General features: G+C 44.2%; 1 protein-coding gene across 2 annotated transcripts in view; it reads left to right on the top strand.

Moving 5' to 3' along the window:
* The window catches only part of LOC306968889 (shisa family member 6), a 119767-nt gene extending 98755 nt beyond the window's left edge, over window positions 1-21012 (top strand). The window contains exons 6-7 of one of the 2 annotated variants that reach the window (XM_079564456.1): window positions 1447-1623; window positions 20241-21012. In XM_079564456.1, the coding sequence (XP_079420582.1) occupies window positions 1447-1623; window positions 20241-20917 (854 nt within the window). In that variant the 3' untranslated portion in view covers window positions 20918-21012. The remainder of the gene's footprint in view (window positions 1-1446; window positions 1624-20240) is intronic. The other variant, XM_079564457.1, reaches the window with a different exon arrangement.
* The last annotated feature ends 2381 nt before the right edge of the window (window positions 21013-23393 follow it).

Raw genomic sequence — 23393 nt, forward strand, 5'->3', positions numbered from 1 at the left:
CAGCAGCAACAAGATACAAATCTATAAGAGTCATTTTATGGAGTCGTCAAAACATCAAGTCTTAGTCATTCTGTGGCGCTCTCTCACTCCTTCTCCTTCTGCATGAACGCATCCTCCATCCCAGGCTGCAAAACACTGCTTGTTTGATGAAAGCCCTCCTCATATTTACATTGCAAAACCTGCTGTAAAGATGTTACATTTAGGCCCTGTCCATACGAAGTCAAGCTGAGGACCAAAGGGAAAGATATGTTATCAATATCCAGCGTATCGTCCATATGAGCCGGGGTTTTGGGGTCTGTAAACAAACATTTTCCAAACTAGGTTCCAGAGTGGAAAGATCTCAAAACGCTGTTTACGTGGCTCCGCTGTTACAAACGTCTCTGCAACTTTTACTAAAGCGATGACATCACAGCTCCAGAGTCTGTGATCCATAATCTACTGACCTTATAATGAGTTTTCCTCATGGATCTATGATAATTTGACTCCGATCCTCTTTGCTCCACTGCCGTCCACAAGCCGCAGGTGACAAGAAGGAAAACACAGTCTGTGTTTTTGGACTGACAGCAAAAGTCACTGACAGGTTTTCCTGCTTTAGTCCCGTTACGTCTGAAGAATAAACTCGCCTCCTCGTCTCATTTCATTTTCGCTGTTTACATTCCGCAAAAGTTTACTGCGCATCTTGTTCTGTTATCTGTGTTGGCGTCACAGCGCCTCACACAGGCCTGGAGGATGAATTGCGCCGTTTTCACAGACCTGAGTCGACCCATGTGGACGCACACATTTACTGAGCTGGCTTCGTGCTTACAAAGAAAGCTTCTGAAAATATAAGCGTTTTGTCTTCTTGTGGATAAAGCCTTAGATGCAGTTTAAAGGGGCTAGATGCAAGTTAGACATTTTATGCTCACTACTGCCACCTCAGGTCTTATGCGTAACTGCAGCTTCTATATTAAGCTCGTGCATGACGGCACTTCAGACCCGAGTAACACCTTTTTGAGTCACAGTGCAGGATTTTAGAGGCAGCTCTGGTGGATAAGTCTGGGCTCATTCTACAGCCAAAGGAAGCGAGGCTCGATCATTCGATTACTCTGATTGGTGAACATGTCAATCGCTTAAACGGCGGAGGTGCAAGGCGGGGAAAAAAAACTCAGCTCCTTGAGGTTAGGTGATCGCAGAAACTAAAACCTCAATCTCGATTCGATAAAGGTTAATTGTGTGGACCTACAACAAACACAGACCTCCCGCCGGGGGGGTGCGAGTGATCAGAGGAGGAGGTCCACGGATGATGTCCAATTTGAAGAAGAAGAAGGCTCTGAATGTGTTGCACAGATGCCCGAGGGTGTTTGGGGTTTTAGGAGATGACTTATGGTTATCAGAATGTAAATGTACTTAGTTACTAACCTCCACTCTCTTCTTCTCCCCACACATCTCCCTCTCTCTGTCTTCCAGACCGGCCTCAGAGGATGAACAACATACTGACGGCGGCCACGGAGCCCTACGACGTCTCGCTGCCCTACGACCTCTCGCTGTCCCGCTCCTTCCAGAACCTCAGCCACCTGCCGCCGTCGTACGAAGTGGCGCTCAAAGCCGACCTAAGTAAATTGTCCAGCTCTATGATCCGCCTGAGTATGTCCTCTCACTCTCCTCTCTGTCGCCGGCGCCGTTCTCCAAACACCAAAAACAAACCATCTGATTTCACTGCGTCGTGCGGAGGCTCCAAAGTCCTCGCCGCAAAGAAACGGTCGACTTTTTATGATGTCATCAGACTGAGCGTCAATGAGCTTCAGTCAGTTCTGCCACACTCTGACTCTCTCTAAAAATGAGTGTGTGTGTGTGGGAACTGTCAGGAGACGATTGAGAGCTATTATATTTTTTTACGGAAAATTATATGAGCAAGTTTATCGATTGCTTCTCTCGGTCGGGGCTCATTATTGAGGAAATAGCTCCACCTGGTGGCCGTGAATTATCCCCTTTGTGACGCCTTTCATCAGTAAATATTCAGACTTGTTAACCTGGACCAAGCACCTTTTCTCAACCTAACCTTTACCCAAACCTAAAAGCTCCTCGACTGGAGTTCACAGCCTATAGGCCTGTGTAAGGGCTCATTTGAAAGCTAAGACCTACAAAACTGAGCTAAGATTTTTCCTTTCGCTGTCGACACTTTTTCACCACTTGCTGTCGCTCTTTTGATGCTTTTTTTTGCTGTGTTTTTATTCTCATTCACGTCTCATTTTTGTCACCTTTTTGACGCTTTCTCCAGAAGCTTTTAGATTTGGGTAAAGTTGAACTGGAGAAAAAGTGCTTGGTTAAAGTGGGGGTTAAGAGGTTAAACGTGCTCAGCAATGAATGGTTCTCCGGGTTTTAAAACTCACATTAACGTTAGCAATAGCAGCTAGTAGATTAGCTGCTGAATGAACCATGTACCATTTGCTCTCACAATCTACAAAACTACATCGTAGGCTGCCTTAATTTAATTTAAAGGGATATTTCAGGAGTTTTGACATAGGGCCTCATTTCCTAGTTTTCCAGAGTGATATATTTTTTCATTAATGCAGTACTTATATTTGAAGAGGTTAGTGAAGCTAGGCTAGTGCATGTCTATGGTAACTAGTAGCCTGCATTAAAAACCTCTTCAAAATCATGGGCTCGTCCTCCAAACGTTGCCATATCTGATTTGTAGAAAGCTCCTTTGTGAATTCCACATGTAGTAATTCGGCCACAGGTAAACAAACTACTGTAGATCCAGTAACCGAGCAGATCACTCCGCCACCAGGAAGGTGATGCTGCTCAAATATAAGTTATTTTTAATGCAAAATGGTTATATTTAAAACATTATTCAGTCAACACAGACATTTGTATGGTTAGTCTGGTGTTATAAGTGATTTGCCTCCGGTGCACTGTGCTTGGGTCAAACTGTTTTTAATTCAGGCTACTAGTTACCATTGACATGCACTAGCCTAGCACTAGCCTAGCACCACTAAACTCTTAACATATAAGGACTGCATAAATTTAAAAAAAAAATCCTAGTTATCCAGAGTGTTGTTGATTTCTGGAGATATATACAGTATATATTTTTTATTCATGCAGTACTTATATTTGATGAGTTTAGCGGTGCTAGGCTAGTGCTAGGCTAGCGGATGTCTATGGTAACTAGTAGCCTGCATTAAAAACAGTCTGACCCGCTCCACAGTGCACCTGAGGCAACTCACTTATAACACCAGACTAACCATATAAATGTCTGTGTTGACTCAATAAGAACTTATATTTGAGCAGCATCAGCTTCCTGGTTGTAGCTACGCAGCGGCGGAGTGATCTGCTCGGTTACCGGATCTACAGTAGTTTGTTTACCTGCGGCCGCATTACTACACCTGGAATTCACAAAGGAGCTTTCTACAAATCAGATATGGCAACGTTTGGAGGACGACCCCATGATTTTGAAGAGGTTTTTAATTCAGGCTACTAGTTACCATAGACATGCGCTAGCCTAGCACTAGCCTAGCACCACTAAACTCTTCAAATATAAGGACTGCATGAATTAAAAAAATATGTATATCTCCAGAAATCAACAAGACTCTGGATAACTAGGAAATGAGGCCCTATGTCAAAAATCCTGAAACATCCTTTTAAGAGGTTAAAGACGTCAATCGTCTTTATGAATTATCCAAAGCAACAGGTCACTTGGCTTCCTTTTCACATTCAATAAATAAATAAAGAAAACCTTTTTCATGTGTAAATTACACGTCCTCAGACGATCTCTGCCCAGTCCTCTCACTGGACGAGAGCCGCTGCGCTAACCTTCTCAGTGACGTTGGTGTTGCTCCCATCATCTTTGAAACCACGTCCAGACGATTGCTCTAAACCGGCGTATTTCCCTCATTTGCCTCGGTCGTTGAGCCGTCACAGTCCCTTTGCGACCCAGACTGATGACATCATAAGCAGGTGACAGGTTCTTTGTGGCAGACGATCGTTAGCCCAACAGCGCTGTGGAAATCAGATGCTCCGGCTAAATGTCCATTAGCGAGACGCGCGTCAGGACGATTCTCCACAGATGTGTCAGGCCCTTCACCTCCTCGTCGAGCGGCCATCTTTAAAAAGCCATATCCGTGATGTGGATGTGTGAAGGCTTAATTTGGCGTGAGATCCGCCTCCATCTGTGGTCCGTGACGTGTCGCTAATGCCGCTAATGACATTGGGGTTTTTTCGGATTGAGATGGCTGCTACGCTAATGGATGCTACGCTAACGTTTTAGAGGCTCAGATCGCCGCATGCTTCGTTTGCTCCTGATTTTGATGCATGTCATTTCGGATTTAGCCCTGACTGTCTCGAACTCTCCGGACGTGGAGCCGCTGTTGTTCCACGGGAAAGAGGAGTTTGTCGGACAAACCAAGGCTAAAGCACGAAGCGCTAAGGAGACCGCTCGACCGTCGTGGCTTTTTGACATAAGCACATACTTATTATAGACAGATCCACCATTTTAATTCAAACTACTGCGCCGAAGTGATTCTGTTTTAAAAGTCTGATCAGATCTGACTCTTCACTTTGACACGTTTCACATTGAAGATGCTAACCAGGAAAATACAGCAGAGTCAAAGAAAGACACAGATCAAAGACAAAGAGAAAATATTGATAACATTTCTTTTAAATAATTTACCAAAGTTATCTATAAATTATATATACCAGACTTGTCTAAACATGAAACTGTTTGTGATTGCTCCTTCTCTTTTCCCCCCACTGTGATCAGATAAGATACAAAGATAAGAAAATCTTTATTGTCTGTACCAGTAGAGACAAGTTCATCTTAAAAAGGCGTTCAGACATTCAAACACAACACACATTTTCCACTGCGCTGAAACACCATAATTCCTCCCGTCCATTTTTTGTCCGAAATATGTGCTTGGTCGATGTTGAGTCAAGTTGTGCAATCGCAAACAAGAGTTAGTGAGAGTTAGCTTTACCAAAATCTAAAAGCTTCTTACAGCCTATAGGCCAGTCCAATGCCTCTTTTTTCAAGAGCCTAGCAGCTTCAAAATTCTTGCATCCATTAAACTTGGGAGTTTTTGGAGAGTTTCTGCTTGGATTTCTTTGCAGGATGTCAGAATAGCCGCCCAGAGCTGCTGTTTGGATGTGAACTGCCTCCCACCCTCATAGATGTTTTGCTTGTTGGTCCAAAGGTTTTCAACAGGGTTGAGGTCAGGGAGGATGGGGTCCACATCATCAGTTTCTCTCCTTTTATGCCCATAGCAGCCAGTGATGTAGAGCAGGGGTGCCCAAACTTTTCGTCTTTGAGGGCCAAAATGAAAAAAAAGCCTGTGGATCACGGGCCACACACGATGATGTCGAGCGTGAAACACATATAACTCAAAAAATTATACTTTTTTCAGTTTACATTTGCATTTGATCTAATCTACGCAAATTACATGCTACATTAAAACCAATGTTATCTAAGGCAAAAGCCTAGTTTTAGAACAAAATCAACAATTGTAGCAATACAATGCAAAACACCAGTATCTACAGCACCTACAGTGACTTTACCTCATTCATTCAACTAAAATAAAACATCATTTTGAAAGTGTTAGTTTAGCATCAATTCTTTTATAAGTCAATTTGTAAAACAACCTTTGCAATAAAAGTGCGAAAACAGCAAAACATTCTTTCCTTAACTATGTGAAAGGAGTGAAACAGCGCCCCCAATTTGACGCTTGTGGTCATAACGTGTATTGCATCCATATTTACCATTGAGAATGAATGGGAGAGAGGTAGTAATAACCAGATGTGGCGCAAAAGTAGGTCACCCTCCTCCCCTGATGCAGAGGTATTCTTTACAGCAGGACATGGTGCGTTGTCATGTATGAACATGATTTTGTTGAGGAAAGCACGGCTCTTCTTTTTGCACCATAGAAGAAAGTGGTCAGACAGAAACTTTGTTGTTGCATTTTCATCTTCGTTTTCGTCTCATATTTGTCGCTCTTTTTTCGAGAAGCCTTTAAATTTAGTTTATAAGCGGGTGTTAGGAGGTTTAACACTGCAGCAGTGGCAGCAAAAGCAGTAAAGGCTTTTTCTGTTCGATTCATTTGAAAGACGGAGACACGACCAGAGCTCAAATTGCTCATATTCGAAAAAGAAAGTCCAGCTTTCCCAATTACAGCTGTTGGACTTGATTCCACCAGAGTCTGACTCTGTTCTAAAGGTGACACGAAGTCTTTCCTCACAATAATCATGTTTCAGCAGGAGGCTCCTCAGTGAGAGTCTTCTTATTATGAAATCAAGGTCATAACTGTGCTTCAGAGATGGTATGGCCTTACAGCATGACCCAGTATGTTAAATTAAGATGCTTTTAGACTGTGATTCCCCCTTTCACGCAAATATGTCTACAGTTCTGGCTCATTTACAATGATGTGAGACGTCTGTCCCAAGTTCTGGCACTGTTTATCTCTTGTTTGAGCTTAGCTGCGCATGCACAACGTGATCGAACACATGTTTTGGAAATGAAGAAGTACAAAAGAATATAACATACTCTATAACTGAAAAAGTGACCAGAACAAAGCTGGGACTGTACCCTGGATCTGTAGGTTTTTGCTCTAGTGCTGTGTCCACTGAGTTCGAAACACCTTGTAAGAAAACCACAGACATTTAGAGCCAAGAATGCTTCATGACTTTGCACCCCAACTGTTCCTGGTTACAAAACTGTAGACAACTTCTTTGACTAGTTTTACAGAGGAGTTCAGTTATGCACATTGTTGCAGCTCCTCCAATGACACTGTTTGCGATCCAGAGAAGTGGAGCTTGTGCACAGTTCCATCGAGGAAATTCCAGGCCTGAATTGCGTCCCCTCTTTGCCAGAAACGGTAGAGTTGCTCCGATCAAAATGCATGAGAAATAATAATGCAGGACACTGTCATTCTGATCCAGCACTACGATTCCCAGGAGCCCCGGCGGCAGGCTCGGCTCCCGGACCCAGACAGCAAATTATTCAGGGCCATTTGTACAAACGTCAAACTGTCCGGCCGCTCAAGAGAACGGGCACATTGAGGAAACCGATACAAGAGGCAAACGTGTCGCAAGACTCTGCAGTGCACAGTAGAACCAGAGTTTTAGGAGACAATGTAGCTTCAAAGGCCAGTTTCTGTAAATGTATTTTATCTCATATTGTGGCGTCAGCACAACAGAAGCAGCACTGACAACACAATGTTCCAGTCTGAAGGATTTTTCTATTTTCTAGCCTGATTCAGTGACCTTTGAATAAAAAAGAACCCTAGCTGAAATCAGTGTTTTCATTCAGAGAAACACACTGCTTGACCAAAAACAGTGACTAACTGTTATGATCTGGGGCTGCTGCATTATTTCTGTCCGGTCTCGGTTCAGCAAAAACTATGCGCCCAAAGAATGAAATAAACTGACAGCCTGAACATCCTGAATGACCAGGTTATTCCATCAAAGGATTCCCTCTTTCCTGATGGTATGGGCATAGAAACTAGGGCTGAACGATATGGACAAAATATCTCGACATTCATGCCAGATATCCCGATATCGATACGATATAACTATGGGTTAGGTTGAAAACTAAGCATTTCTCAAAAAAATATCATAATATAAAAGAGTGCAGTTTTATTGATGAAAATCCTGATTTATATATTGCTTTTTGACTTTAATATTTTGAATGTTCATATCTCGATATTTATACGATAACGAAATATCTTTCAGCCTTAACTCATTGACTGCCAATGACGTCTATTAACGTCAATTAGGTTTTTCGATGGGAACAGCTGCAGCAAAGCCTTGAGCATGTCTGGTGTTAAACCTTAGTTGTGCTGCCCAATGCTGCCACCTAGTGACTCAATAAAAGAACTACAAGTTCTTTTATTGAGTCACTAGGTGGCACCATTGGGTGGCTCTTTTGTTTTCTCAGCTTTTTGGTCAGAAAACAGCATTTTGGGTGATTTAACCTATTTTTTTTTACAGACGATTACTAAAGAAAGGAGAGAGGTACAAACAAACTTTTTTTTTAGATGAAAGAAGAGTCTAATCTTTCTTTTTGGTGGGTTTCGTGTTGACATAGACCCAGACCTACATTTTCTGTGGGTCTTGAAAAAACAGTCAAAATTCTGAAAAACCTCTGGCAGTGGGGAGCTCTCTGATTGGCTGTCAGTCAATGTGTTAATAGAAACCTGAAAATATCAGTTTCTCCAACATCGTAAACAAACATGGCGGCGGCGAGTACGAAGCAGTTCTGTTTGTGGAGTCAAGAGAAGACTGGGTTCCTTTATTTTAACCAAGAAAGGACTAAAAGTAGTGAATATTGTAGATGGACAGAAGCATCGTAATGCGATCGTTTTTAAGGCTGCTGGTTTTCCTGTCCGCACTGTTGCTGCGTTCACGATGGAAAACCTTGAACAAAACAAATCCAAGAGGCTCTCGGTGAACTCCATCAGCTCCACTCTCTCCCACAAGGCCGGACTTTAAACTTCACCAGTGCGGCCTGGTCCACGTCGTGCATGAGCAAGCGGTCGAATAGTTTTGCTTTTAATATTTCTCAATTACATATAAGCACCATATCCTGAAAACTGCCATGACCGGAATATGGTTAATAACCCCATGATCAAAACGAGATTTGGGTGAAAAAGGTTCGCCACACTGAGGGCCAGATCTTGTGTTTTGAAACGCAGGCTGTAGTCTAGATGATTGCTGTTGCATGGTGTTGCGGGGGTGCAGGTCATACGCAGTAGGTGCGAGGTAATTCCCTTATTGGAACAGTTGCGCTACTCTTGCATGATTCTTGGAGGGGCTGAATGAATGTTCCTCGTGAACAGCTCAGTCTAAAAACTGGAGCGAATTTTAACAAAGAGGAAACACGAGGCTAAGTCCGACGACCGCCGCTGATGCTCTCTCCATTGACCAGGAAGTAAACAGTGGCACTGACTCGCGTTGTAGGCCTAAATACAGCCTTTTCTCACTTTTTTTACTCTGAGTCGCTAAAATTCTGAGCACATTCTGGTCCCCAGGTACAAACTTTAACGTTAATTGTGAAATGGGCTTCAGATATTTAAATTAGTCCACTTTTAGTAGGCCTATTTAAATGATTAGTTTTAGGTAGACCTGAAGGATATCACATTAAACAGGGGGTTGTACTGGGGACACAGGTATAATAAATGTAAGAAACCGGCATTAAACTCCTTCAAAACACTAGTTTATATTAATTCATACTATATATTCCCTCATGGCTGTGTATTCCAGAGTTGTGGCCACTTTATGAACACAAAGAGCAAAGCTTCAGCCTGTTTTGGTATTGTTGGCACGGGCCATCCCATACATTTTCACTACGTCAAACGAGGCCCTAAAGCTGCACATTTATAATGAACGAGTCTGTAAATGTTCGCAGATAATTTTCATAATTAATTAGACGAAAAATAGCTGGCGCGACCTGTGGCCTTTGTCACTGTTTTGGCCTGATGGCAGTCAACAGATAAAAGGAAAGAGAAATTTCAGTGATTAAAATGAGGAGAGGAGTGGAGAGGGCCAGAGGGCGAGCTCTGCCTCAGTGAGGGCAGAGAGGGAGGCACTCGCCTCAGCTCATAACTGTCATTTATCACAGAAAGTTACATCTCAGACCCGCTATTATACTGTAAAATAAGAGCCAAGAGCGATCGCAAGACTATTTCTCTTTCCTTACTCTGTGTCATTGCATTGAGGTGCTCACCGCCCTCAAACACACATTTGTTGAAGCGCGCGGTGCTGAACACCAGAGTGTGGGCTAAACCAGTGGTTCCCAACCTTTATTACCTTACGTACCCCTTGAGCCTTTCAGTGGTCATCTATGTACCCCCTACCTCAAGAGTGTTGCAGATATTTAGAAAGTAATTACTCAAAAGTGGTATTGGTATGAAAAGGGACAATGTTGCGGTCAAAATAAAACAAAAATTCACCCAAACAACACATTTTACTGCAAAATATAGCTTTTCTTATAAAAAACGATGTTCAATTCCCCCCTTTCTTTCAATCTGAAATAGTTCCAAGTACCCCCTGCTAGGTCCTCGAGTACCCCTACGGTCCCCGTACCTCTGGTTGGGAAACACTGGGCTAAACCATTTGGCACATTTCAAAGGGGTGTCCGGGCCCTGAGATATTATCCATCACTGTTTGTGCACAATTCTGAATAGAAACCATTGTGTTTCAGCCTGGTTGTGTTCAGCTAGAACATGTAGACTACACCACTGGGTAGGGGGTCAAATGGGGGGTCAAGGCGTTTTTTGGGAGGGTCTTGAGACCCCCCCAAGACCCCCCCTGGTGCCGTTGGTGCAGAAGATCGGGCCCTGGATCGTTTGACTTTGAAGAAGCTTAATAAAACAACACCACAGCTGCTGTAAATAAAGCTAAAGGTGCTCCAACCAAATATTAGAGCATGACCGTTTTTTTTTGTGATGACTTTTTTGATCAGGCAGTGCATTAAAGACATGACGGTACAATCTCTTCTCTAAGAGGCAGGACACACAAACCACTCAGAGATATCGATCGGGAGTTAGAAAACACGACACCACAATGCGACGGTGTAAAAAGCGATCCCTTCAAGTCGCCATATTCTGTTTCCCCATTACAGTTAAAGGATTTTCTGTGCTCTTTCTGGTGTGAAAGGCTTGTTGACGGCGCCGTATGTTTTGGTCTGAACCAATTACAAACAGAAAAACACATCACAATGTTCCCACTCCGCAACAGAAGATGTGAATGCACCACTGACTGGCCTCGAATACCTCAAATAAGAGGCCATTAAATGCATCACGGTTTGGGGGGAAAAACAGGCACAGCTTTGCGTTTTTCCGTGGCCACTCCTGGTTGGAAATCCAAGTTCAGACCCAGAGCATGTCAAACCTGAAACCAAAAAAAGACATGGACGAAGCTTAATGCCCACTCTTAAAAACAGAAATGCCTGTTTTTGCAAATGAACTGCTCATTTGGTGATAGTGGGGTTGTGTTTTCCGACGCCGGCGTTTGGAATCGTGCCGAAACTTCCACTCCTCGTCTGTGTAATGAAACATCTGCTCAGCCCAGAACCAATCATGTTCAATTAGAGCGAGTGATCAGAGTCAGACGCCTCCTGTGAGCGACGAGGAGGAGGCGAAAGAGCCGCCACACAAACGGACTGGATTTGCTTTTAGCCTATTATTTAGAGGAGCAGATTTGGCCCATTATTCCTGATGCCCGGCGCCAGATTCGTCATGAATGTTGCCATGGACCGATCGTTCACTAGTGGACCACTCAATCTGCAGGCGATTCGGGCTCACAGCTTAACTACTTTCTCATGTCACTCCCATGCTTAGGTGAACAGGTGAACAGGTGAAGGTAGAGGTTTAATAAAAAAATATATGTGAAAAAAGACCAACCAAATTTAAATGACAATTCAATATTTGTTTGATCAACCATGGGGTTTGCGCTAATGAGGAAAATGACTGAGATTCTGGATTCTGAGAGGGTTAAGGTTAAAGGAACAGGCCACCGTTTTTCCATACTGAGATATGTTCTTACCTGAGCTTAGACGAGTTGATGCGTACCTGATCTTTGTGCCCGTGGAAGACCGTGGTCGCTTCCAACTTCACCCTCATTTGGAGCCATAGGAATATGTTGGGTGAGGCCAAATGCTAACAACATCTTTGGTCGTTGTGCGTGACTGATGGTTGGTTGATGATGCTACTGCCGTGAGCAGTAGTTTAAGTTGGGTAAGTCTGGAAGGAGGATAGGGCCCTATAAGTTACAACTAACTTCTTCCTACTCCCTTCGAGCAGCACTAATACCTCTTATGTTGGGAAAACATTTCTGTATGTTATATAATAATAATAATAATAATGATACACCAAACTTGTATAGCGCTTTTTTGGACACCCAAAGACACTTTACATGGGGGTGACAACAAAACAAAAAAGGGGTTTAAGGAAAAGCTAGTTTGAACAGGTGGGTTTTGATACTGAGTTGAAGGTTGGTAGTGAGTCCGAGTTTCTAATGGGCTGTGGGAGTGAGTTCCAGAGGGTGGGGGTGTTTTTGGCAGCTCTTTTAGTTTTAGTCTTAGTCTTTTGGATGAAAATGCTTTTAGGTTTTGTCATCTTTTAGTCATTTCAAAATGTGATAGTTTTAGTCACGTTTTAGTCAGACAAAAATTAAAAAGGTTTTGTCAAGTTTTCGTCTGTTTCATTGTAAGAAGTTATAATTAATTTCGACAAGTCTTGGAAATTGGGATAAATAAGAGCTTCTATTGGCTTTCTATGGCTTTTGACAAACAGATGACACCACGATAGGCACTGGCAGAAGTGGTCGGCCAGTACTTTTCGTCCTCTGATCGTCGCTTCTAGATTTTTATTATTTTTTTGTTTACCAACAGCGCTGTCTGTACATACGTAGCCGACCTCAACGTGCTTTCTGCGTTCATACGCCACGGTATTGAAAACTGTCCTGAGAAAAGATAAAGTCCCTGTGACATGGATGTCAGACGCTCCGAGGAGGATGTACGCGAGCAGCGACCGCACGCCCCGGGGAGAGAGAGAGAAAGAGAAAGAGGCGCCGCTGCCCGGGCGCATCATGTAGCAGCCTCAAGGATTTAGCATAGGCACGAGGTAGTTAAAAACAGGGTTTATTGGCTTCACAACCTTGGCAACCCATGAGAACTGGGCACAAATAAGAAAACAAACAAATATTAACATAAAATTGACAATCCATAAAATAAACACGTTAAACTTAAAGCAGTACTAAGTAACGTGTTTACCTTAATAAATCCTTTCCGTAGTCCCTGTGGGGGTAATACAAGTGTTTATGGGATGATTGGAGGGTCTTTCATCTCTCCCTGTGTCTCTGGCCAGAAAACCATGTTTGCAACTTGACTGCCCCCGGTGCGGAGAAAGCAATACACACTAATGGAATCACGAAGAAGAAGCTAACATGCTAACGGGCAAAGCTAACTGCGGGCTAGCGTCACTTTAAACAGTATTTACAGCCAAGTTTGAGTGAAAAAAAATATTTCCATTGTATAATTGGATGCACAGTAACCCTCTCTCCCTTCGCCTTTCCTGTCAGCGTAGTATTTACTCTCCAAGACCATTAATAAATTTAAAAATCGTAACTTGCTACTACACCTGCAGTTGCGCTTATGGCCTCTAGGGGGAAGAGTTACTTAGTACTGCTCGTGAGCTGACCTCCACGAGGGGCTAAATGTCCATGAGCTCTTAATTTGTCTTCTAAAAAAAATATAAAATAAATATTAAATACGAATTGGCGATTTATTAACTAAATAAACAAACTAAACAAACCTCCAATATCTTTCTCCTTGTTGTTTCTTTGGTTTTCTTTGTTTTTTCTTTCACCTTTGAACTCAGGGAACGAGCTGAAACGTAGCTGCTGCTGAAGCATGGCTTGGCTGAGTGCGCAAGCAATTAAGGTCGGGCGGAACCAAAAAATTAAATAATTGTTCCGTCTACTTTACCACTAGAGGGCGTAGGAGTGAAAGATATGGACAAAAAATAAGACTTAATGTGAGGGACAGTTACACATCATGAGCAGCACGGCGCCGCTCCGGGTCACGTTTACCGGTGTTCTCTCACTATCTGACGAAAAACGTTCCCCCAATTTTGTCTCGTCTCGTCTCATTTACGTAAACCCGTAAGCGTCTCGTCATGTTCTAGTCCCCAAAGAGCTAATTTTAGCTCGTCATCGTTACGTTATCGTCATTAAAAAAAAGGGGCGTCCACGAAAAGATATCGTTATTGTCTTCGTTGACGAAAACAACACTGGTTGCAGGAGCTCGGTGAGGTCGGGCGTATGTTTGCTCTACCTGTATGCATCTGTTGCTCAAATAAACTAAACTGAGCGCACACACATAGACCAGACAGTTACGCATCAACTCGTCTAAGCTCAGGCAAGAACATTTCTCAGTATGGAAAAACGGTGGCCTGTTCCTTTAAGGTGTACTTTATTGACCCCATAGGGAAATTTATCCTATGGTAAACGGTAGATAAACCTAGTAAACCTATACAGTGGTCCCCGGCTATAACGCGGTTCACCTTTCGCACCATTTCGCACCAAGCTAGTGAGCACCATACGCGCACTATGTTCTGCGTCCTGATTGGCTAGTCGTAGAGCGAGCCTCCTCCAGCTGCAGAGAGGATCTTTATCAGCGTCCCGTCAAACACATCACCGTACACCCTATGTCTATGTTCGCTCCGTAGAAGCATTTCATGGTGTGAAATAAAAACGAAAGCCCTTTAGTCTAATCTCCGAGTGACACTGACACGCTCTGAATGGTGTCACTTTGTCAGCGCGGTTTGGTTTTCTCGAAGCAAACACGGCCCGCGTTAATAACCGCGGCCGCCCCCCTCTCCGCGGCTCCGTCAGGACTCCGCCGGAGAGCCCTCTGACGCGCCTCAACGTTTCCTTGTTTGTCCTTGAGTTGGAGTGGGCTCATTATCCCTCTCTCCTGTTGATCCATGCCTCGCTGGCGCCCGAACGAGCCCCCCCTCCCCCCCCCTCCTCCGCCCCATCCTCAGCTCATCCCGTCTGCATTAGGAGCTCCGCTGGCCCGCCGGCGCGTTGTTTTCCACCTGGAGACCTCTCTCTGATTAACCAAAGGGCCGTTACCTCCGCAATAGTCCCCGCGATTACCCAACTCTTTCGAGGTCAGGCAACCATTTTGAGGCGCTTGAGTGAGCCGCGGAGAGGAGAGGAGCGGAGCGAGCCGGGGGGGGGTGGGCTGGCAGGATGTCCGACCAATGCGTCTCCGCGGGAATGGAGCAGATTTTTGGGATAGAGAAGGTCACGCTAGAGTCCGGGGGGGGAGGTTTCGAAATAAAACGCGTATCCAGGTTTGGGCCAGAGGCGACGAGCAGAAGAACACCGTCCCCCTGATGGTGCGGCTCAGGGGCGGCGTTTGCGGAGCGAAATGTCAAACGCGACAAAATCAGGAACAAGGTAATTGGATACAAGAAAGTCTTATTGTGTTATCGGGCTTTTTGAGAAGAGAATTAACACAAACATGGACGGAACAAAACACGACTTTACTTGTTTAAAGGAATCTGTATCTGCTGTTGTAGCCATTCCAAAAGTAAAGTATAGGCATTTGTATGATATATTGTACCTCTACCACTATGGAGTAGTTAGGACAGCGAACGAAAAAAGCTCCGGCAGACAGAACGGGAAGTTGCAAAGTCGAATGTTACCCACAATGCAATGCAAAATTCAGTCGCTCCCCCCGCCTATCCGATGACATTTTGGGAAAGCAGAATTGACTTGGACTTACTTGGGACTTGCATTGAATGACTTACCTCTGCTATTCTTTAACCCCTTAACTCCCACCTGAACCGAGCACATTTTCTCCAGTTTGGCTTTACCCCAATCCAAAAGCTTCTGGAGAAAAGGGTGCGAAAATAGCGACAGAACTGAGACGAAAACAATGATGAAGATGTGACAAAAATGTGACGAAAAAATAACAAAAAAGACCAAAAATGACCCAAAAAATTACAAAAAAATGATTCAAAAATGACAAAGTTACAAAAATGAGTTGAATACTCCCCCCCCCCCCCCCAAAAAAAAAATATTGAAAAAAAAATTGATGACGTGAGGAAAAAGATCCATTTAGATGAGTTTTGTAGAGCTTTCAAATGAGGTGTTACGCCGGCCTACAGGATTTGGGCAAGGCTGAACTGGAGAAAATGCTCTCGGTTCGCGCGGGAGTTAAGAGGTTAAAGGGGCTGGATGCAAGTTTGCCATTTTATACTCACTACTGCCACCTCAGGTCATGCGTGTAACTGCAGCTTCTATATTAAGCTCGTGCATGACGGCAATTCGGACCCGAAGTGACACCTTTTTCAGTGACAGTGCAGGATTTTAGAGGCAGTTGTGGTGAACAGGTCTGGGCTCATTCTACACATTAGGACATGGCTGGAACATGTAGAGGGAGGAAAATACATAATTTTAGCATTTTTTAAACTCCCTATAGTCCCTTTAAGCATTTAGAGAATAGCAGAGAAAATTACAAAACCTCGTGACTTGAACCAGCCCTATAGCCTTAACCCCACTGGTGATGAAATGCTTTGAAAGGATCATCAAAAAACACATAATCGAGCAAACGCAACACAAACTAGATCCGTTTCAGTTTGCCTACCAACCGTAGACTGTATATATAATTGACGTCTTCTGCTCACTCCTCCCCGTTTACCATAATGACCACGGTCGTGGGGGAATTCATGGAAGATTTACAGACGCCCCCTCCCCAGCTCTGACGAAGGGTGGGATCTTCACTGTAGACTCCGCCCCTGCGTGACGTGTAGCTCGCGCTGCTCCAATGCTAACAGTCCGACACTCATTAAGTACGAGATTTCTAAAATTCTTCTTACGAAAACCAGCCTGGTTTCATAAATTGTGACTAACCCAGCGTTATCTCAGGAGGAAAATCTAGCCTAGTCTAGTGTTGAAAAAATTGAAACCAGGCGTTGAAGTTGTTTTTAAGGTGTCTAAACTCCAATGCTTTTCAATGGGGAACTAGCGGCGATATGGAGGTACTACAGCAATGGCAGAGCAGCCAGCGGCCATTGCTACCAACCCAATAAGGGTGTTGATGATGCCATAGCAACATTATTGCACTTAGCTCTCTCTCACTTGGACACATCAAAAAATTACGCTAAGATTATTATTTTTTTTATTTTTCATCAGCATTCAATACGATTTTGCCAGATATCTTGGCTCAGAGGCTGGTCATGAACTTTACTCTCGAAGGAGGACTCATTTTATGGGTTCTGGACTTCCTCAGCCAACGAGTGCAGCAGGTCCGGATGGGGTCTGTCACTAACATGGGCTCTCCTCAAGGGTGCGTACTATCGCCATTGCTTTATATTCTTTATACCAATGGCTCACCAGCTCCCACCCTGGCAGGCACTTGGTGAAGTTCACTGATGATACAGCCCTTATCAGCCTGCTTCGGGAGGACGAGACTGAACACGGTCCCGTCCTAAAAGAGTTCATCTCCTGGTGCGACGATGCCGACGACTCAGCCACAAGCCATTTTACAATTAAACAAACCAACAATATGAAGAAACCAACAGTGATTTTTCTCTTCTGTACAGCTGGTCTGTCAGAGAAGGTTTTAAGGAATGTAGCTAATGAGAGTCGCTGCTCCTTCACGTCGAAAGGAGCCAGCTGAGGTGGCTCGGGCATCTGTTCCGGATGCCTCCTCGACGCCTCCCGCGGGAGGTGTTCCAGGCATGTCTTAGTGGGACAAGGCCTCGTGGAAGACCCAGGACACGCTGGTGGGACTATGTCTCCGAGCTGGCCTGGTGTCGCCTCGGGGTCCCCCCAGAACAGCTGGAGGAGGTGTGTGTGGACCGGGAAGTTTGGGCATCTCTGCTGAGACTGCTGCCCCCGCGACCCGGCCCCGGATGAAGCGGAAGAAAAATGGATAGTTGAGGATTTTAACATAATTTAAACTGAGGTTGACGGGCCGTGGTTTGTTCTTTGTATGTTGTCAATGTTTGGATCTGTCTGGATCTGTACATCTCTACTACTACTATTTGCAAGTAACCAGCTGTTGTTTGCAAAGTAAAGGTTCTATAGATGGTGAAGCAGGCCCAATCCTGTTTGCTTCTGAGATTATAGTATAAGTTCAACCATACCACAGCTGTTACTGTGTGTGGAAATATTGGCAAATATGAAAAGCAAAGACTAAAGTACGGTTTGTAAAAACAATAAGTGACTAGTTGCGTCTCCACCGTGAGCAAAAAGATCCCGTTCGGTCACGGACGTCACATCGTTTCTGCAGCGTAAACACATCACCGCTCTGGGAGTTTGTGGGAGATCTACGGAGTTAATAAAGTCCAGATAATTCCACCTAATTGCATCCAGTCTCTTTCTGTCGCTGCGGTCTGTGGGAGGGATTTACAGCTTTACATTTTAATATAATTCACTGGGTAAACAACAACTGCCACTGACAGTGATAATAACGTGTGTCCCCGGGGCCTGGGGATGAGGGAGAGCGGGAGGAGGAGAGGCTTGTGGTTGTGCTGCTGCGGTGGAGGTGGATCGGAGGTGAGCAGGAAGAGAAGCAACTCTTCCGTTTTGTAATCGTGTCTGAATGTCGGATGACTCTCAGAATCGTTGCTCGCTGTGTCAGTTTTCACGGAAAAGTGCAGTGAAAGTAAACGCTCATGCAAACAATAAATAAACGTGCTTCCCTTTATCTGCTCAACACTTTGGAAGTCGCTCGTCCACATAAACATTGTCCGTTTTTTCTTCTTTTTTCCCCACTCTCCTTCCAGTTGTGTCAGGTTGTCGCGGATCTTACCGTGATTTGGAAACAACAATGGGATAAAAACGTTCCATTCGGCAAAATCTAGCCCTTGATCAGAGAACCTTTGGCCTTCAAGATGATTTTGAGAAATACTCACTAACAAATCACAGATCTAATATCTGGTAAACTACTCTAAATATGGAAGATATTTTCTTAAAAATGTCGGTAACACTTTACATTACGGGCCGGTAAGTCCTTGGTACTTACAGTGGTACTTACAGTGGTACTTATGGTGGTAATTACAGTGTACAGTGGTAATTCTAGGTACTTATTGTGGTACTTAAAGGATACTATAGTGACAATTACAATGTATGTACTTCTAGATACAGTGGTAACTCTTAGTAATGAAGGTTGTACTTCTTGTTTTCCCTAATGCTGTTTTATGTTATTTTATAGTCACACAATCCTAGAAATTACTTCTGTTTGTGGAAGTACCGCATTTACTACCTATGAATTGCTGCTGTAGTATCCTTGAATTACCAATGAGTACCATAGATGCATCACTTTAACTACTAGAAACTATCACTTAAAATACCAAAGTAAATAGAAGTTTGACCTTCATTACTTAGTTACCACAGTATCTCTTAGTAATGAGAGACACCCTAACCCTAATTACTAGTAATTATTAATAACCTAGAATTACCACTGTAAATACTAGTACTTACTACTGTGATTACCACTGTAAGTACCACTGTAATTATCACTATAAGTACCACGGACTTACTGGCCCGTAATGTAAAGTGTTACCAACAGTTCCTCATGAAACAGGCTGTAGTCTCAACATTAAAGGGGAGGTATTATGCAAAATCGACTTTTTCAAGCTTTACATCGTGTTATTATGTCATTCCCTCATTAAAAACATGCCTGAAGTGTTGCCTTGGCACATTCACGTATTTCTGAGTAATCTGTAAAAACTCTGATGGCGGCCATTTTAGGGATAGCTTTGCCTGAGTCCTCCTAGGAACGCCCCCACCTCCTGGAGACGCCTCCGAGCTTTCGTCACCAGCCGAGTAACCAATCACTGCTCCTCAGCAGAACCCCCTCCCCACTGATGCCACAGACAGCGTGTGGAGGGGGCGTGTCGGAAAGGCTCAGAGGTTCTTAAAGAGACAGAGGCCTATTTCAAGACATTCACTACAGCCATTTTGAGAGAGACATTTTATACAAGGCAGTTATTCTACTTTACTGCATTTACAGACCAACAGAAGGTTTGGTCATCATTGTAGTGTGATATAGACTGTGATAGGAAAATGACTTGATTCAGCTCTTTTACTATGTTAACCTAAATATTTGCAGCTCATAGCTCATTAAGCGCCTGTATAAAGTGGAAATGCAGAGAGCCTTTGGGGAGCAGCGTGAACGGGCCGGAGGGCTCAGAGACGGGACTAAGAAGACTCATCTGTGTGAATACAATAAACTGTGAGGCTCTGATCTCAGCGCACCAGTTACAGCCTCATTAAGCGCAGTATATTCTAATTTGAGATATAAGTTTAGCTTGTTTTGCTTTCACACGTTCTTCCCCATCGCACTGCTCTATCTCTGGATCCGGGTCAGGTGGACCCAGGTGGACCTTCTGACCACGATCCCGGTTTAAACCACTTTGTAGTGAATGGTCACGTTTCTCTCATTTTGATCTCATGTCTCAGAGCTGATAAACACAGACGTCACATGGTACACTCCCCTCACAGTAACATGGTACACTCCCCTCACAGTAACATGATGCACCCGCTCACAGTAACATGATGCACCCGCTCACAGTAACATGATGCACCCGCTCACAGTAACATGATGCACCCGCTCACAGTAACATGGTACACCCCTCACAGTAACATGGTACACCCCTCACAGTAAGATGGTGCACCCGCTCACAGTAACATGACTCTAAGCGCTCACAGTCTGTCAGTGACATAAACTGTATACCCTCTGTGTGTCTCAGGTGACAAAGACATGGACGACTATTACCCGCGGAAGCACCATCACCAGGACTTCCATGGCCCCTCCCACATGGTGAAGCTGAGCGCAGAGCCGTCCTCCCACCAGCAGAGGCAGCGTCCGCGGGGGCGAGTGCAGAGGGCCATGTCCCAGGACCACGTGCTGTCCCCCCCAAGGACACCGCGCAGAGACAGAGACAGAGACAGGGACCGGGACAGGGACCGGGACAACTACGGCCTGTCGTCGTACGGCGCCATGGTGAGCGCGGCGTACGGCAGCAGCAGAAACCTGTCCAAAGAGCAGCTCCTCTCAGTAGACCGGCTCCAGTCCCAAGACTTCCTTTCTGTGGACAGACCCCGGTCCCAGGACCCGCTGCTGCTGTCCCCCGCCATGAGGCGCGATAAGTTCCGGCAGAAGGCCATGGCGCGCGCCATGTCTCACGCCGACATGCTCATGCCCACCACGCCAGTGCACGACAGACACAAACCCAAGCTGCACGCTCAGATGAGCACCTTCACAGACTCCTATAACACTCTGTCAGTGAACCACCTGCAGCACGCACAGCCTTCAGTGTCCAAGCGACAGGCCTTCGCCTCCAGGCGCACGCACACCGTGGACCACATGTCCCACATGTCCGGTCACGCCTACCGCAGCGCCAGCAAGAACGAGGTCACTGTGTGAGAAGCAGAATCTACAAGCTCTTCCATGAACTCACCACAGGATACGTATCTGCAGAGCAGGGCTTTCTCACGGTGTAACGCAGACGACTGCAGCTCAGACTCCAGGAGGAGCTGTGACAGAATAGTTTGCACTTTAGCTGTAGGTAGTATCTGTAAACCATCTTAGAGCTTCTGTTTCAGCTGCAAATGAACTGAAAACTTTATTGACTTACTTAAACCAACCGAACTGCAGATTCATCTGTCTGAGCTCAGTGTTATGTTTTACACCGTGAGAAAAACCTATGCTAAGTCTTCTTTAATCAAACATTATGCTTCCTCAGCATTAGGAAACTGTTCTCTGGTCTGGACTCTCAGTTTGGACTTTCTGAGGTATTTAAGGGACTCGCGACAAAGAGAAGAATATTTTTTAAACTGGACCTTTAAAAGACTTGCGCGAATCTGCTTCACTTTATAAATACTTGTATTATTTCTATGGGAGTCCTTGTTATAGCTTTAGACCCTGAGCACACGTGGGCAGTGCCTGAAGTTCCTCCGTTTCGCCGCAGAAGTGGTTCTGCGGGTTAAAAAGCACAATGGCTGACTTCCTGTTTGGTTTAATATCTTCGTAAAGATTGTACATAGGCTGAACTTAGCAGCGTAAAACAAGAAACTGGTCCTCAAGTTTAAATGTTAATTTTAGATAAGTTATGAGTGTCGTGTCCACAGATGTCCTCTCTCAGTGGATGTACGGACAATGGGAGAAGCTTTGTTTTTGTGTTTGTAGCATTTCAGAATCGAGTGTTGACCCTGGCAGCTCTAAACGGAACAGAAGCTTCATTTACATTAGCTTTGCTTTAGCTTTGCTCTGACGGACACATTTTTCAAGCGTCTGAGCTCGACCGGCAGCCGACTGTGGTCCAAGGTCCCGACCGCAGAGCTGGTACTGTTGTAAAAACATTTGTGTAAATAGATTTGTCTGTAACGGGGATGTCACGGTTATTGTGAGGAAAAATACTGCGATTTCACGATTTTTCACAATTATCGAAATTAAGGAGGAAAATACAAAGAATTTCTCACATCCCTTACAGCAATGGTTCTCAACTGGTGGGTCGGGACCCATGGGCAAGGAACACTCTTTAATGGAGCCTTTACACCTCCCAAACACAGCTTAAAAGCCTAGCTCCAAAGAGTTTATTTTTTCTAAAAATTGCTGTGACCCCTGTGACAAAAAAGTTTAAGCCTGAGGCTTTGATTGACAGGCCCTGGAGCAGTGTGGAGGCGTGTTGCTGCTCAGCCCGCCTCCCGGGGCGGAGTTTCCTGCTTTTTTGTCCTTTTATGGAACTTGCTCTGTAGGAGGACCTGAAACATGGATTCTCTCTCAAATGTAGACATTTTTGTAAAATGATGAGATCTATCAATATAAAGTCAATAGTCAGGGCCCAGAAGTGAGTCATGGAACCGTTTTCAGTGGGTCTTTCCAGAAAACTTTTCTGTTAATATTTATGTACAGAAAAGTATAGAATCACTAGAGTCTGTTAAAATGACTGTTATCTGGTTGTTTTGATCACAATTTTAGCTTTTTAACGATTATTAAACAACATTCCTTGAGTAAAACATCATTTTTCACAATTCCAAGTTGAATTTGGGTCGTGTCCTCCTAGGAGGATTGTGGGTCCTGTCGCCATATTAGTTGAGAACCACAGCTTTACAGCACTGACTGAATGTTCACAAAAAGAAACGAGACATTATATGTACATTTTTAGATTCATTTGATCTGTTTTAACCGATCAGAGGGTTAGGGTTAGTCAACCTTAATCAGGATGTGATTAGGGTAAAGAACGGCAAATGTGTTTCACTCACACAGATCTCACACATATTTTTAGAAACTAGAAGGTCTTGGCTTCCAAATGAGGCATCACATTGGCATATAGGCTGCAAGCTCTCCAGTTCATACGCTTTGAGATCTGGATGTAAATAATTGTTTACCCTAATCCTAACCCTAACCCTAAGGTGGCAGTTAAGGGTTGTTTTAATTGAAAAACTATTGAACATTCAGCCTGCTTTTACCCACAGATCATGGCCTTAAAAGTCAATGAAAGGCATTACATTGGATTAAAACTGGTATTAAACATACATTTCTCGGAAAATTATATTTCTCAACGATTTTCCCTGTATAAATTCATCAAAACAGTGAAACAGGCTAAAAAGTTGCCCGTTTTGTTCAATTCTCTTCCCACTATTGGATGAAATGTTTGCAAATATTAAGAATTGAAATATGCACCGATTATTTCTGTGTTTGTGGCCTTGAATGATCGTATTCAGCCTGAATCGTGACATCCCTGGTCTGTAATGAGAGGTGAAGTGTCAGGTTTTGTGTGTACGTGAGTAATAAGAGATCTGCGTGAGTAAGATCCACATGGGGTAAAATGAGCCGATCTCTTACAGAAAAACGACCCTCTCTTCTCATCTCAGACAAATCTATTTACGCACAAATCCCC

This window comes from Gobius niger (assembly GCF_951799975.1).
Source record: "Gobius niger genome assembly, chromosome: 10".
Taxonomy (NCBI): Eukaryota; Metazoa; Chordata; class Actinopteri; order Gobiiformes; family Gobiidae; genus Gobius; species Gobius niger.